The 16,618-nt window shown below is 39.1% G+C and overlaps 1 protein-coding gene across 1 annotated transcript in view; it reads right to left on the reverse strand.

Annotated features, from left to right (window-relative positions):
- hgd (homogentisate 1,2-dioxygenase) overlaps positions 1–11,906 on the reverse strand; it is a 35,099-nt gene extending 23,193 nt beyond the window's left edge. Inside the window, exons 1-5 of the mRNA XM_028799414.2 lie at positions 11,748–11,906; positions 9,855–9,926; positions 7,985–8,073; positions 3,517–3,622; positions 2,169–2,228 (exon numbers count right to left, since the gene is read on the reverse strand). Coding sequence (XP_028655247.1) covers positions 2,169–2,228; positions 3,517–3,622; positions 7,985–8,073; positions 9,855–9,926; positions 11,748–11,762 — 342 coding nt within the window. The 5' untranslated portion in view covers positions 11,763–11,906. The remainder of the gene's footprint in view (positions 1–2,168; positions 2,229–3,516; positions 3,623–7,984; positions 8,074–9,854; positions 9,927–11,747) is intronic.
- Between the last annotated feature and the right edge of the window lie 4,712 nt (positions 11,907–16,618).

A 16,618-nucleotide genomic window follows, 5' to 3' on the forward strand; every position in this document is an offset into this window, starting at 1 on the left:
TATATATATATATATATATATATGTATATATTTATATATATATATATATGTATATATATATGTATGTATATATATATATATATATATATATATATATATATATATATATATATATGTATATATGTATATATTTATATATATATATATATATATATATATATATGTATATATGTATATATTTATATATATATATATATTTATATATATATATACAGTGAAACCTTGCTTCACGAACGTCTCGGTACATGTACAAATCGGTTTACGACCAAAAAGTTCGCCAAACTTTTGCCTCGGTTCACGACCATACACTCAGTATACGAACAAGCCAGTTTCCCTTTCAGTTTGTACATCATGTTCAGTCTCTCCCTGTGCATTTCCTGTGCAGCGAGCAAGAGAGTGAGAGCGAGAGAGCACGACACACACACACACAAGCAGCGCGAGAGAGAGAGCTGGACGCATAAGGTAGGAAGGCAGTTAAAGAATGCACTGGGCTTGATTTTGTTTTCACTTCTGTTTACAGCGATCGGTTCGTAGCGTGCATTGTTGCAATGTTACTTTTCTTGGTGGTTTATTAAATTACAGATTTTTTCAAATGTTCATTTTTTTCCCTGTGCTTAAAACTCATTAAAAAAAAGTGTTTTTAGCGAGCAGTTGGTAGCGCTATAGCGCAAACTATTGCAGTGTTAGTTTTCTCTGTTGTTCAAGGTTTTCTCAGTGTTATTCAATGTTTTTACATTTAGTTTACTATTACGCTGTGCATTCTATGGTTTAATTAACTATATTTGTGTTTAAAAACTTAAAAAAAATATATTTGCATACAGTTCGTATGGTCTGGAGCAGATTAATTGTATTTACATACAATCCTATGGGGGAAATTGCTTCGGTTCACGACCAAATCGGTTTACGACCAGAGTTTTGGAACGAATTATGGTCGTGAACCGAGGTTCCACTGTATATATTGCATAGTTTACTGTCAAATAATGCAAAGAGTACACAACACATGTTTCGCCCTTATTTGGGCTCATCAGGCGTACACACTCACTGCACCACTCTCGGGGATCGAACCTCGGACGTCAGTGTCAGAGGTGAAACCTCTTAACGTTGCGCCATGGCATGTAGATCTGCTTCTCGCAACTGAGAGGGCACCGTGGAGGATGCTTGCCGACTTGCAGACCAACCACAAGCGTTACCTGGTAGGTAACCACCCATACAATCAGATTGTGATTCAGACTACGAATGCTATGAATATATTATATATACTAGTCATTAAGCCTGTTACAATAACGGGCGCTAGAGCAGTAGTACATAAACATTAGTAGGAACAGTCTATATTAAATGGCAAGGGACTTATACCTCATTCTTTTTGTTGGTCGTATTTTTCTTTCTTTCAGCCTTTCTTTTGTTGATGTTTACTTGCTGAGCTGACCGTTCTTCGTGGGCTGCCGCCGTGTATTGTGTGTCTTTAATTTTCTCTGACAGTAATACTGTCTTGTATGTCCGCTGGCTTGTACGTCCGTAATATACCTTTAATTTTCTCTGGCAGTAATACAGGCGTGCACGTTGGTAACATGCCTTTAACTTTCTCTGACAGTAATATCGCGCATCGCACTGAAGAGAAGGAAGACCAAGTGGTGGTGGCAGAAGCTCCAGTCTGGTGTTTCTGAAGTAAATAAGTCCAGAATGGGGTTTAAGCTGCCCCATACTCATAGGCTTACAGCATGCAGAGTTGGGAATTACATTGAAATGAGTGCCTGAGCTGGTGGGAGGAAACAATGCCAACTCTGAAAATGATAGAGGGTGGGGAAGGGGATATTTTTTGGCTGTTACTTGAGATGGGCAAGTGGACAAGGCGTGAGAAAACAGTTCAGGGAACATATTGGCACACAGAGACAGTTGGGAAGTTTTGGTGTTTTAAGGTGCTTTTTAGTACTTTTTTCTTCCTGTATGTTTCACTCTTTTATATCTACTTTAAGGTAAATAAATAATTGTATTTTCTGGACTCCTTGGTGTTTCCCTCCATACAGAAATGTTACTTGAGTATCATCCTCTTGTGTTTTATTAAACTTTGCATTTGATATTTTCGATAATTTTGCTGTCTGCAGTTTCAGGATCAAAAGTTAATATTATTTGTTAACACAGCAACAAAAGCAAAAGAAATGACAACTTACCATGACAAAGTCGACTTTCTTTTCACTTGACTTAGGAACTATGAATGGCATCCATCGGAGCTGAAAAACAGCATGTAACCTCAAATATTAGTTATAACATAGAAAGATCAAAAGAAACATTTATACATGGATGTGCACTGCATTATTGGTAAGCAAGTGTACATTCACTTTGTGTTTCCTATCTTCAGGTGCAGATATCACACTACTTATGCAGAAACTCAGTTGTGGTGAATACATATTAAAGTCTCAACATCACTTTACACCATCACTCTTTTTCCCTAATTTTTCTATTGCAGAATTTTAACTTGTTTAATTACACTTTTAACGTGCTTATTTTTTAACTTAAAGAGAATTTCTTGTCAAGATATTTTTTTAGTCAGTTATAGGGCATACCCTGTTGGCAACAGTTCAAGAAAGTGGCAGGAGCATCAACAGGTTGGCACAAAACAGGAGAAACACTCACAGAAGCCACCAGGTGAGCCACACAGGCAAATGGAGAGAGAGCCTGAGTGAACAGACAGGGTGGCTGCTTTAAGGGGGTACCCTATGCATGTCTGCTGAAATGGCATTTAGTGGTGTAGAAGAAGCCCAGACACACAGACCAACAATGTCCCAAAAACACACACATTTATTTTCTTCACTGTCTTTTCCAGCTCACAATACACACATGCACAATATAACTCAGTCCTTCCTGTCCTTCTCTCTTTTCTTCTCTGCCGCCTCCACTCCTCTCTCGAAAGTCCTGTCTTCTGCCTCCCGACTCCCTGAATGGAGTGAGGCGGCCTCTTTTATACTGCACCCTGATCATCTTCCAGCAGCACTTCCAAGTGTGGTGGAAATGCTGTAGACCATGGCTCCGGAGCTGTCCAGGCACCCTCTGTCGGGTTTGTCTCCTTCATATGAGGCTGCCCTCTAATGTCCTGGGGGAGATACTGCTGTTGATATATCCTCTCCCCCTGCCCTCTCCTCAGAAGGGTGTCCCGACCAGGCAAGGACCCCGGTCGTCTATCACAGTGGGCATACCAGTATGAAAGAGAGGTCTAGCCAAGGTACAAGATTGCAGTGTTCCCTTAAGATGCTTGAGGGCCAGATACCTTGAAAGTGAAGGAGGATCAAATATTACCCTTCCTAAGCCTAGGTGATTGATGACCTTGTCTAAATGTTCTGGTCTAAATTTATTAGACAGCGTTCTTTTGTTATTTTTATATCCATCTTTAGTAGTGGAATGAGAATGATAGAGGAAGAAAGATAAAAACTCCAAACAACTAGTTGTTCAACTAGTGTACATTTCATTAAAATAAACAAATCATTAATACAAATGACAAATAAAAGTAGAGAAATGTTCTACCTGATTAGGCTCAGGATCAACTTCATCCCAGTTATGTGTTAAATAGCCCTGCTCCATGGAGGCAAATGGCTTGTGGCAAACTGAAGGCAGGATTCGGTAAAGCCAGCTGTAAAGTGTAATCAGAAACACATAATTATTTTAAATGTGTGATCTGTTGATGGAGCTTTCAAAACAAGAAGCCCTTGACATTCAAGTTTCACATTATGTGACTCAATGGAAAGTCTGAAACTTGAAAGTACACCTTAAGAGAAGGATGTAGGAGTCATAGTGGACCCATCACTACCCACACTTCCAGACAGTGTTTAGGAGACATTAAGAGGGCTGACAGAATGTTAGGTTGTGATGTTTAGACTAAAAGTGGAAGGAGGTTAAACGTAAGCTTTATAACATGCTAGTGAGGCCGCACCTGGAGTACTGTGTTCAGTTTTGGTCACCTGGCAACAAAAAAGACATAACAGCACCAGAAAAAATCCAGAGAAAGGCGACTAGGCTAATTCCAGGACTAAGAGGTATGAGTTATAAGCAGATATTGAAGGTGTTGAGCATTTTTAGTTTAAGCAAATGGAGATTAATAGGTGACATGTTTGAAGTGTTTACCATCATGAAAGAAATTGATAGAATGGATTGAGATTGTTACTTTAAAATGAGTTCAACAAGAATACAGGGGCACAGTTTGAAACTTGTTAAGAGTACATTTCACACAAATGGTAGAAAGTTTTTCTTCATGCAGAGAAGCACCGACATATGGAATAAATTACCAAGTATTGTGGTGGAGAGTAGGACTTTAGGGACCTTCAGATCTCAACTTGATGTTACTTTGGACAAGCTTTGTTGGGCTCAATGGCCTGATCTTATTTAAAATGTTCAGTAAAGTAAGTGAGATGAGCAGCTATGCTTGCTCCTAGAGTGGGGTCCTGGCTGGGAAAGCAAAGGTTCTTATACTGTACATTTTTTCAGCTACCAGTAGGGATTAAGAATTACTGAAGAACAAGGAAAACCTTTTTGATGCTTCTATTCGGGAATAGCTTCCACACCAACTCATTATTCACAAATTGGTAAAGTTTTAGAAAATTAAAAAATGTTACCAAGACATTTGTTTTAAACAGTGATTTATTCTCATTGGAAATGCAAGAATATATTTAAATATTTATCCATGTATTTACTGAGTTGTTTTAATTTATTTTTAGGGTTCCAGCAGTGTTAGGTGCAGGACATAAAGCAATCCTGCATGGTGCATTGGGCATATTGGCACACACACTCACACTCGTGGGACGATTTAGAGTCACCAAATAATGCAACATATACTGTGTGTTCCAGACAGGCAGCCCTACATGGGTTTGAGACTCATTGTCCTGGGGCTGAGAGGTGCCCACCCTAAACACTATGCCACCTACATCCATAACATTTTCTAAACTTTTAGCATGAATATCAAGTCTTCATCCATCCATCCATTTTCCAACCCGCTGAATCCGAACACAGGGTCACGGGGGTCTGCTGGAGCCAATCCCAGCCAACACAGGGCACAAGGCAGGAACCAATCCCGGGCAGGGTGCCAACCCACCGCAGGATATCAAGTCTTACATTCCTGATATTGTTGGTCAAATATGTAACCACAAAGGTACAACTGGGAGGAAACCATGAGTGAGTTAGTAAAGCCTAACAGCTGTGCTATTTTAGAATTTGAAATCTTCAAACTAATAAATCTGACCAGAATTAAAATGGTGATAACAATCTTCACTATTGATTTTACAGTGGTTTGAGAAAGTATTCAGACCCATTCACTTTTTTTTACATTTTGCTATGTTTTAGCCTTGTACTAAAATCATTTAAATTCCTCTTTCCTTTCATCAAACAATGGTTAATACCCCAGAATGGCAAAGCAAAAACAGGATTTTAGAAAAATTTTCAAATTTCTAAAAAATAAAAAGCTAAAATATTACATGGACCCAGTATTCAGCCCCTTCACTCAGTACTTAGTTGAAACATCTCTGGCAGCGATAACAGCCTGGTGTTTTTTTGGTTGTGACACAACAAGTTTCGCACACCTGAATTTGGGGATCTTCTGCCTTTCTTCTCTGTCAGGTTGGATATAGATTATTGGTGGACAACTATTTTCAGGTCTTTCCAGAGATGTTTAATTGGACTCAAGTCTGGCCTCTGGCTGAGCAATTCAAGGACATTCCCAAGGTGGCCCCTAAGCCACTCCTGTGTTGCCTTTGCTTTGTGCTTAAGGTCATTCATCTGTTGAAAGGTGAACCTCTGACTCAGTCTGGGGTTCAGAGCACTTTGGAGCAGGTTTTCTCTATACTTTGCTCTGTTTAGCTTTGTCTCAACCCTGACTAGTCTTCCAGTCCCAGCTGCTAAAAAAACACCCCCAAAGCATTATGCTGCCACCACCATACTTTATTCGCTGGAATGGTATTGCCCAGGTGATGAGAGGTGCCTGGCTTCCCCCAGACATGACATTTGTCTTGGTCTCTTCAGACCAGAGAATCTTGTTTCACACAGTCTAAGATTCCTTTAGGTGCATTTTTGCAAACTTCAAGTGAGATTTCATCAGGGTGCTCTGCCGTAAAGCCCAGATCAGTGCTGCTGTGTTGGTTTACCTTCTGAAAGTTTCTTCCAGCTCCAAACAGGCTCTCTGAAGCTCAGCCAGAGTGACCATTGAGTTCTTGGTCACCTCTTTTACCAAGGCCCTTGCTCAGTTTGGTTGGGTGACAAGCTCTAGGGAGAGTAATGGCTGTCCCAGCATTCTTTCATTTAAGAATTACAGAGGCCCCTGTGCTCTTGGGAACCTTCACCGCTGCAGGTTTTTTTTTTGTGATCTTCCCAAGTTCTGTGCCATGACACAGCCCTGTTTAAAGGCAATTCCTTCAACCTAAACGCTTGGTTTTTGTTCCGATACGCATTCTCAATTCTGGGGGTTCATATACAAAGGTGTGTGCCTTTTCCTAAGCATGTCCAGTTAGTTCAATTGAAAACATGTGGGCTAAAGACCAAGGTGTAGAAACATCTCTATGATGATCAATAGAATGGGATGCACTTAAACCAATTTTTAAGCATCAGAGCAAACAGTCTGGATACTTGTGTCAATGTGATATTTCAGTTTTTTTATTTTTTAATAAATTAACAAAACTTTCTAAAATCCTGCTTTTGTTTTGTCAATCTGGGGGTATTAAGTGTTGCTTGAAGATTTTAGCACAAGGCTTTAACATAGCAAAATGTGAATAAAGTATAGGTGACTGAGTGCTTTCTGAATCCACTATATACATCACCTTTCAAATAAGTGCATTATAAAGCTCTTTTGCGTTAACAAATATGTGTTGTCATTTAGAACCACAAGAGTCTCACTGGTCATAACATGACAGATTAAGCAGCACCACCTCCTTGATCTGTTGTATCATTCACGTTCACAAGATGTTTCTGGTATTTTCCTTCATGCATCCTAGCCCTCGGGTCTATAGTTGCACATTTGCTTTCTGTAAACTAAACTGTAAAATTTCCATTTTTCCATCACACTTTCTCCTTGCTGATGATCCTTCTCCATCCATTATCCAACCTGCTATATCCTAACTACAGGGTCACGGGGGTCTGCTGGAGCCAATCCCAGCCAACACAGGGTGCAAGGCAGGAAACAAACCCCTGGCAGAATGCCAGCCCACCGCAGGGCACACACACCCACACCCACACACCAAGCACACACTAGGGACAATGTAGAATTGTATGATCCTTCTATTATTTTTAATTATTCCCAAAAGAAAGTCTTCTTATTGGGTGCTCATTGTTGCGTCTAGAGGGAAATCCTCAGAACTGATGGCAGTTCAACACTGGGTTGTTTCATTTTTTTTAATTTCATTTATTTAGAAATATCCGCTGCTACAACTAATAATACTTCTAAATCAGTCAAGCTATGCTAGGTACCGTAGGCGGCAGATGATGCACTCAAATCCTATGTACTAAGCTTTTGTTCTATTTTTATTTTTAGTCTCCTTTTTCCCTTTCTGTTTTTTTAGCACCTTAACATTGCTGTTTGTCTCTTAGTTCTTTTTAGCTGAAAACTCCAGAGCGATGTGTGGGGGTGTTATTATGGGGTTGCTGGCGGTTGATTTTCTTAATTTTGTTTGAGAGAGCGTGGATTTTATGCATTTACTGGGTGGGATTGGATTTTATCACTGTGGTATTACCTTTGTTATTTGAACCTCTGTGACTGTTTGTTTTTATTGGTGAAAAATTAAATAAAAATTTGATCTTAAAAAAGCAGTTCTTCTTGTGCAGCACTTCGTGTGTCCACTGCTTATGGAGTAGAAGATGCATGTGGGAAGTACTCAGTTAGTTTCCTGAAATATAAATGAGCAGCAATAACAATAATGCTAAGAGTCATGATGTACATGACCAATTTATGTCTTGAGACCCCCATTATCATATCTGTGTTGCTGACTGTAAATTAAAAGAATGAATGTATTCTTACCTTCGCTTATTAGTCTGCCGGGAACATGTAAAAGCAGATCCAGATAGTTGTTCTGCATATAGGCCGTAGGGGCAAACTTGGGGATTGTTCTGTGTTAGCAAAGATGACAATATTTTATTTAGTAAACACACTCATTTTATTGCTTATGGTCATCACTCAGTACTTATTGATGAAATAGCTCTTTGTATAATGAACAATGTCACAAAGCACTTTACAGAACAATATCATAAGAAACACCATTACAGTTTACTCTGTCCTAGCTGAAGTACCTGGTGTTGTGCAGGTTTGTCTGTGCAATGTGTTGTGGTTTTTAAATGTTTACCCTTTTAACACCATTGGCTGAGATGTTGGTGTTCCACTTGTCAGCTACACGATCTCTCTGATAGTCCTTGCTGGGTTGGAACAATGAACGCACTAATAATAATAATAATAATTCATTACATTTATATAGCGCTTTTCTCAGTACTCAAAGCGCTATCCACACAGGGAGGAACCGGGAAGCAAACCCACAATCTTCCACAGTCTCCTTACTGCGAAGCAGCAGCACTACCACTGTGCCACCTGTGAGGACTCCTTTGTATTTTCTCATTTACTGCGGTTTCATGAATAGATGTTTAATCCCACATTAATAAATGTGATGGCTGGTTGAATAATTGAATCATTCATATGACATGTAAGTTGGGTAAAGCTACCAGTTTGTGTGTTGTTCTCTGTATTGCACCCACACCCATAATGAAACTTTTCAAATTTCATAAATTCTACATAATAAATTGGGTTAACTGTAATCTACTGTACATGCAAAATGTCATGAATTTCATCTCGACCATTTATGAAATAATGCACAAAATGTTTAAATTTCTAAAAGCTCAGGTTGCTTTTATTTTAATTTGGACCAACAGCAATCTACATGCAAAATTTCTTGAACATCGGTTAAGCTGTTTTATCTTTGATTGGCAAACACACAACACCAGACGTTGTGTCATTTTCTAACCTGCTTAATCCAGACTGGGGTTGTGGGTTGGTGGTGTTGTGAAGCCTGTCCCAACTAGCATAGGGTGCAAGGCAGGAACAAAGCCAAGGCATGGTACCAGGCCATTGCAGGGTGAACACACACGCTAGGGGCAACTTAGTAGTTAACCTAATCTGCATGTTTTTGGACAGTAGGAGAAAACTGGAGCACCTGGAGGAAACCCACACAGACACAGGGAGAACATGCAAAGTCGCCACAGAGAGGACCCAGGACACGAACCCTGGTCTCCTTCATGTGAGGCAGCAGGACTACCACTGCTCCACTGTGCCACCCCTGGACCAGATGTATGGGTTGAAATGAAGTCATTATTGTGCAATATGGATAAAAAACATTAAACACAAAAGCTCAGGCTGCATCTGACATTTTGGCACCTTTGCAGTAACTAGACTTCACAAATTGGTCATTTGTATGATAATGATAAATCTATAATAGTTACCTGATGAACAAATGCTAGCATCCCTACAGTGTGAAACAATGATTTTCACAACATGTTAAAAGAGGTAACTACAAAATAAATGTATAAATAAATATAATACAATAAATACAAAACCAAAGACCATCCTGTACATATGTGTGTAAATGTATTTATATTACTCTGTTTATTTTTCAGCATTATGTTGTGTGTTTCTGTTGCATGTCTTTTAGACAAACTGTTGGTGCACAGTGCTCTGGGCTCTGAAGTGGAAGTCTGGGATTAAACTTTCCTACAGTAATTTTTATTTTGTTATTGCATTATACCGTCACAGAAAACAATTTATGACTGTCGATACACTTTGATTACTGTATCTCCATTTTACTTTATTCATATATTACTAGAAGTAAGCATAGTTCATTCTTTACCTGTCCTTCTGGTAGTGCACCAGGGCATCGTGGATCTTCAGAGGCGAATTCATTGCCAAATCCAGTTAAATACTATAGAATTTTTAAAAGAAAAACACAAATTGATGAAACTCCACAAGTTGCAGTTGTCACCTGGCTGCCTTCTCGCAGCACATTTCAGCAGAGCGGATCTGACTAAGCGCCTGCTGATTCGCTGAGCTTAATGCGTCTTGCGATGACGAAATAGTTTAGGTAGCACATAAATAAAATGTAATTTTACGTGTTTAGAATGACTTTTGGAGAAACGTCGACACTCTGTCACCTCGCCGTACTTGTGTCAGTGTTTATGGAGTAATTACAATTATATTACATTCTATCTCTTCGCGTGGACGAGCGCACACAATATATACATAACACTGCAAAAAAATTTGATTCACTAACTTAACATTATCAAGCAACTAATTTCATCACTCTTTTTAAACAGAACTTCTGAGCTATTCTCTTAACATTAAGAAAATAAATACCCAATTTGTCTTTATGGGTAGAGTTAATTCCTCTGCTTAAACAATTATTTGTGGCACGTCAAAGTTTTACAGAAGTGGAAATCATAATAACAATTTGGGTATATATATAGTGACAAAAAGACACACACGATTTAGCAAAAAGCATTTTTTTAAAATATTGAGCATGTAATACAATCACTACAAAAGGCAACATTCAAATTACACCCATCCTTTATTCCCGGCAGCATCCCAATCCTTTAAACACTCCCATTGTCTAAAGCTATAAACCAACATTAAACACGATTGAAACCCAACATGAAAGAAATTCAACATAACAGACGAATTTTAGGTGCAGCGCCGCGGAGCCTCCTGGGACGTCAGTGCCGCCCTTCGCTATATATATATAGCGTATATATATATAATACATCTGTCCTCGGGCGCAGCATTCAGGGGCGCCGAATTGATGTTCCCCATTGCATTTTGGCAAACAGGAGGTGGCGCGAAATCTTCAGTTGTCCCTGGGCGCTGAAAACCCTAGCTACGCCTCTGAATAGTTTTATATGATATATGCTAGTACTGTGCGAAATAAAAGAGAAGGCGGCGTTCTATTTTATAATATTTTTGCAAAATCATGTACTCAAGATGCATCCATTCATTATCGAAATTATACAAGTGATCCACAGATGTTTGTGAACGACGAAAATACGTTAACTTGTTTTAGGAGGTAAATGGCATTGGATACTACAACTGAAAAACGGGGATACTTTACTATGTATTAAAGGTAGAAACCAAAACCGATGCTACTCGAAGCTACGAAAACTCGCGAAGATCGAACAAGTACGAACAGCTGGGCAGATGTGCTTTCGCGCTATGTGATTGGCTGCTTTACGAACGCCCACCAGATGAAACTAATTCTGCAAGGAGAGAAACATCACAGTAGCTCGAGAAACATGTACTTGTACAATACTGTACACGTATCAGAAGAGTAACATTAACTTTCCATGCCAGTTTTTTCCACATTTATTAATATCTGCAAAATACTAAACCAGTCACAGTAAATTTGAAAAAGGGTTCATTGTCTCTGCGTGTCACTGTCGTGTGCGGAAACTAAAGTATCTAATAGGCTACTTAGCTAATTGGCAATAGCTATTTAAAAAAATATATTAATAATAAAGCGGAGCTGCACTCAATCTGATGATAATCATTTTAAAATGAAATCACTCTAAATGTATTACTTCGAACAATTTTTTTGCAAAGTCGTGAAAACTTTGTTCTGACACATCCACATATTCATGCAGGTAATGTATAAACCACAGATATTTTTGTGACATGCTAACTACGACCAAAAGAAAGAAGAGGAGCTAAACTACTTGGTTTTATTTGTAGACGTGTAAAAAAGAGCTTAGAGTACCTTGAGGTTGGACATGCTTGCGCTTTAGTGGTCGCTGTCTACCTGCTGGTTCCCTTGAGTCCCACAAGTAAGAAGAAGCAGTTAGGCTTCCGCACTCTGCTTTTGAGGATCATCCAGGGGGTGGAGTGCTGGTGGTGGGGGTGGTGATTCGCTGCCATAGTGTGGTGGCTACGCAACGCACGATCGCAGGCATATTATAATGCTGGAATTCTTTGAAGGAGACACAGTGGCTCAGCGGAAAGGTCAGCCACAGTTCCTAAAAGGTTGGATTTCAGCTCCGGTCAGGGACTGTGTGGAGTCGGTACATTTTCTGCGATTTCGAGTGATTTGTTTTCCTCCGTTTTTTTTCGTTTTTTGCCCACACCTAAATGTCGACTGCAGATCCTTCTCAAAATAGTGCAGGGGTTTGTGTCCTCAGACGGGGTGGCACCCCATCTATGAAAGTCTGGTCCCTTCGTTGTACCGGGTGCTGCTCATATGGACTTTAGGTACCACACAGTTCTCTAAGTATAGCAGTTTCAGAATGCAATGGGCGAGTGATGATATTTTTCTTTATATAGATAGATAGAACTTTATTCGTTTAACCTGCTATTCCCCAGAGCAACGGGTTTACGCGCTTCCACCGAGACGCTCATACCGAGCTTAGTTGCCGCGCACTTTGTCCTGCCATTCAGGCAAAAAGCCAACAGTGTAAACAGTGTAAAGTTCATTGATCTGCAGGATAGTTTTTTACAGGTCTGTGATAAAACGGGGAGTTTAGTTAGCAAACGCAGGGCATCACCCTCAACTATACAATTCTTAATCGTTTTTAATATTGTACTGGATTGGGATATAGTATAAACCATTAAATTAATGGTTAATTAATTCATTAATTAAACTAATTAGCTATATTTATTTAGACTATTTGTTGTCTTTTGAATCACTTTTCTTTTTTTTACAGTTAATCAAATTCTCAATGATTACATATTTAGTTTTTCTCAAAAATAAAAACACGATGTGAAAGTTTTCAACCCAGTGACAGCTTTGAAGAATTTGTGTGGTATGCCCCTTCCCCAAATTAAATCCATATGGATCCAGACTGTGGCTCACAAACAATGACTCAGCAGTTCTCCTCTTTTCATGTATGCAGCTGGAACAGCAGTGCTTACTTGATAGTCATGGCTCAGTTAAATAAGTGAACGAGACTCATCCATTTCTCTAGAAGATGTTTTTGGTATGATGATTTTGTTGTTGTGTATTTTGCACATCCATCCATTTTCTAACTGGTTTATTCACTACAGGGTTGTGGAGACCTGGTGCATATGCTGGCGGCATTGAGCACAAGTCATCTCCTGTCTGTTGCTGGACAAACACAGTCACACACCAAATTTCGCTCATTCTGGGCTAATCTAGAGTTGTCAGTTAATTTCACACACTTGTCATTGGGATGTGGGTGGAAAAATGGAAAGCCCAGAAGAAAACTCACGGACATGGGAAAGACGTGCACATTTCACAGCTAAATGTACAACTCCAGTGAAGATCAGTTACTAACAAGATGGCGAATAATCTCTAGATGCAGAGTCTTGAATTGGGTGGATTGCGCAGTTTGGTATAAACATTCTGAAAATGGATGGAGGTTTCTGCACAAGAATCTATTAAGCATACGCTTTTTTGCTGTGAGAAAATAATGAAAAAATTTGGACAGGTGCTGTAGGAGGCCATCCTGGCATTTACATATTTACAGAGGGCAGCTGAATGCCAGAATAAGCTACAACTATAGTTTTAGTGAATTTTGTATCATTAAGAGTCAAACAGTTGGACCATAGAAACAATAACTTGTACATAATGAGCATGCAGAACATTCATTTTGTTATGAGTCTCAGTATTTAAATTTTATTTTGAGCTTCTTTCCCTTATAACTTATATTGTATCACTGAGTTCACTTTTAGATGCCACACCATGTGGCAGCCTTTTTACAGAAGCTCGCTTTCCTTTTTTGAATTTTGGTCAACTTTGTTTTGTTTTTAATTATAGGTATATTACGATTTGACTTCTTTCTTGTTGCTATGTTACTGTAATTTTTTAAAATGTATTTTTAAATTGAGGATATGCTGCTGTCATTGCTGGAAGATATCACAAGGGTAAATATAATGTGGACACGATTCAAAACTGGCCAGCCTCTATCACTTTTTAAGTTGAAAGAAATATCACATCTCATGACGAGTTACGCCAAGTTCAGGTATTGTGGCATTTTGGGTATTGCAGAACTGGCATAAGCCTCCTATTTCAGATGATTTTTAATGTTGCACGGGTACATCTGATAGGATAAGATGAAGTGGAGACTTATGAGAGTACAATACACTAAAAAAACAAGCACATTGCAATTATAGCTAAAATGTGTGATCCAGAAATTGAAGTGCAGGTCTGAATTTGCCCACGTTACCAACTAGAAGGGGTTGCACCAGCCTGTTGATGCTTAGTTTGAAACTCATGATTCACTCCATTGTGAACACTCTTAAGATGAATCATTCTAACTGCTGGTGTCTTCAACCATTGAACTTTGGATGGAACAGACTCCTGAACGGCTTGTTTCTTTTGTGGACACACCAAGCTGGACCTGATTATTCAAATGGTAATGTCTTACCTGTGGTATATTTGGACTGGTCCCACCTTCTTAGTGCCACCTACATACCTGTTGTTGACCACACCAGCTTTTCATTATCCAAGCCAGAAGTTCTTATGTGTTTGAGGGGTTGCTATTCGTTTATTATAACATGTACTTAATATATCATAATTAATTATACAGTATATTTCGATTAATTATCTATACTAATAAAAGGCAAAGCCCTCACTGACTGACTGACTGACTCACTGACTGACTGACTCACTCATCACTAATTCTCCAACTTCCCGTGTAGGTAGAAGGCTGAAATTTGGCAGGATCATTCCTTACTGCTTACTTACAAAAATTAGGCAGGTTTCATTTCGAAATTCAAAGCGTAATGGTCATAACTGGAACATATTTTTTGTCCATACACTGTAATGGAGGAGGCGGAGTCACGTATCGCGTCATCACGCCTCCTACGTAATCACGTGAACTAAAAACAAGGAAGAGATTTACAGCACGAGTCGCACGCGGGAACGAAGGTAAATGACGTTAATTTTTGACTGTTTTTTAATACTGTGTAAGCATACATATTAACACATGTGCAATTAAACGTGTGCATTTACGGGGTGATTTCTCAGGCTTAAAAGCTCACCTTTTATCAAACGCGGGAACAAAGGTAACTGACGTTGTTCACTGTCTTTTAATACTGTGTAACCATACATATTAACACATGTCCAATTAAACGTGTGCATTTACGGGGTGATTTCTCAGGCTTAAAAGCTCGCCTTTTACTAAAAAGGTAAATGCAAAACTATTTTCAATCAGTTTATTGAAACGCTCCCGTTAAGGATTGCAATAACATATTCGCGAGATAAAAGAACGAAGTAGGGGGAAATGGAGGAAGAGCCGCAAACAGCGAAGAGCAAAAAATTAATTAAACAATTGAGAACGGAGCGAGTTAAGCATACAAGCATGTTCATAAGGGAAACAAAGCACGGTGTAAAACGTAAGTTTAAATTAAGTTTATAGAAACGCTCCCGCTGCGGATTGCAATAACATATTCGCGAGATAAAAGTTTAATGAGAAGACATGAGGTATAAACGAACCACACGCCGTGGCGCAACGTTAGGGGCAACAGTTTCAACCATTCTATGATCTGCTTCTCGCAACTAAAAGACGGCACATGGCGGATGTTAGCCGACTTGCTGACCGCAACGTTAGGGGCTTCAACTATGGCGCTGACGCCACATCTCAGTGCCAACACTTTGCAGACTCTACTTAAAAGACACGCCCTCCTCACTGGACAGTTAAAAACACCAATCAAACTAACGATGACATCAAGTATTACCCAATCAAAAGTAGGAAAGGAGGCATCTTCATAAAATGCGTGTGGGATGATTTGCATGAGACGCTGCTTTAAAAAAAAAATGATAAAAAAAATACGGGATAAATCCCGTCCAGTATTGATTCAAAACGGGACGCGCAATTTCATTCTCAAACGCGGCACGATTCCGTATTTTAAAGGACGGGTGCCAACCCTACAGTGCCAGGTAACCACCCATACAATCAGATTGTGATTCAGACTAGGAATGCAATGAATGTAATTACCCCGATCTACATACAAGGCGAAAGTCTTGCAACATTCAAAGATGATGGTTTGGGATAAGTACACCATACAACATAAAACAGCTTATGAAGCCTTGAACCGAAAAAAGCAAGATCTCAGAGATCGTAAAAAAAAAAATAGGAGGTAATGTCGTTTTACTCGCTGTACATTTTAGTCAAACATTACCAGTTATTCCACGAGGGAGACCAGCAGATGAACTCAACGCGTGTTTAAAATCCATGCTTCTCCCACGCTCGGTTATATGTCGCGTGTTCTCCGGTAGGTGCACCAAAAAATGTATACATTTAAGCATGTAATGGGCAAACAAAAAATGAGGTATACCCGAAGGCACTGCAGTAGTACTTAATGTAACTTTACTTCTTAAATGTTAATGTTTTACTGTTTAATAATTTATACGCTTCTTATATGTTGTTCAAATTCTTTTATCAAAATACCACTGACAGCGCAATGCACGATAACATGGAGTGAATACACTATACGCATCCGCCCACGGCTGCCCTGGTGTGCGCAGATAGGAGTTGATTCTACAATAAAATAAAATAAAGATAAAAACAGTAAAACAATCGTCACCCATAAAGCGTGTGTGTGTGTATATATGTGTATATATATATGTTGATATGTGGATGTGTATATGTATATATATATATATATATATAT

Source organism: Erpetoichthys calabaricus, chromosome 4, assembly GCF_900747795.2.
Source record: "Erpetoichthys calabaricus chromosome 4, fErpCal1.3, whole genome shotgun sequence".
NCBI lineage: Eukaryota > Metazoa > Chordata > Cladistia > Polypteriformes > Polypteridae > Erpetoichthys > Erpetoichthys calabaricus.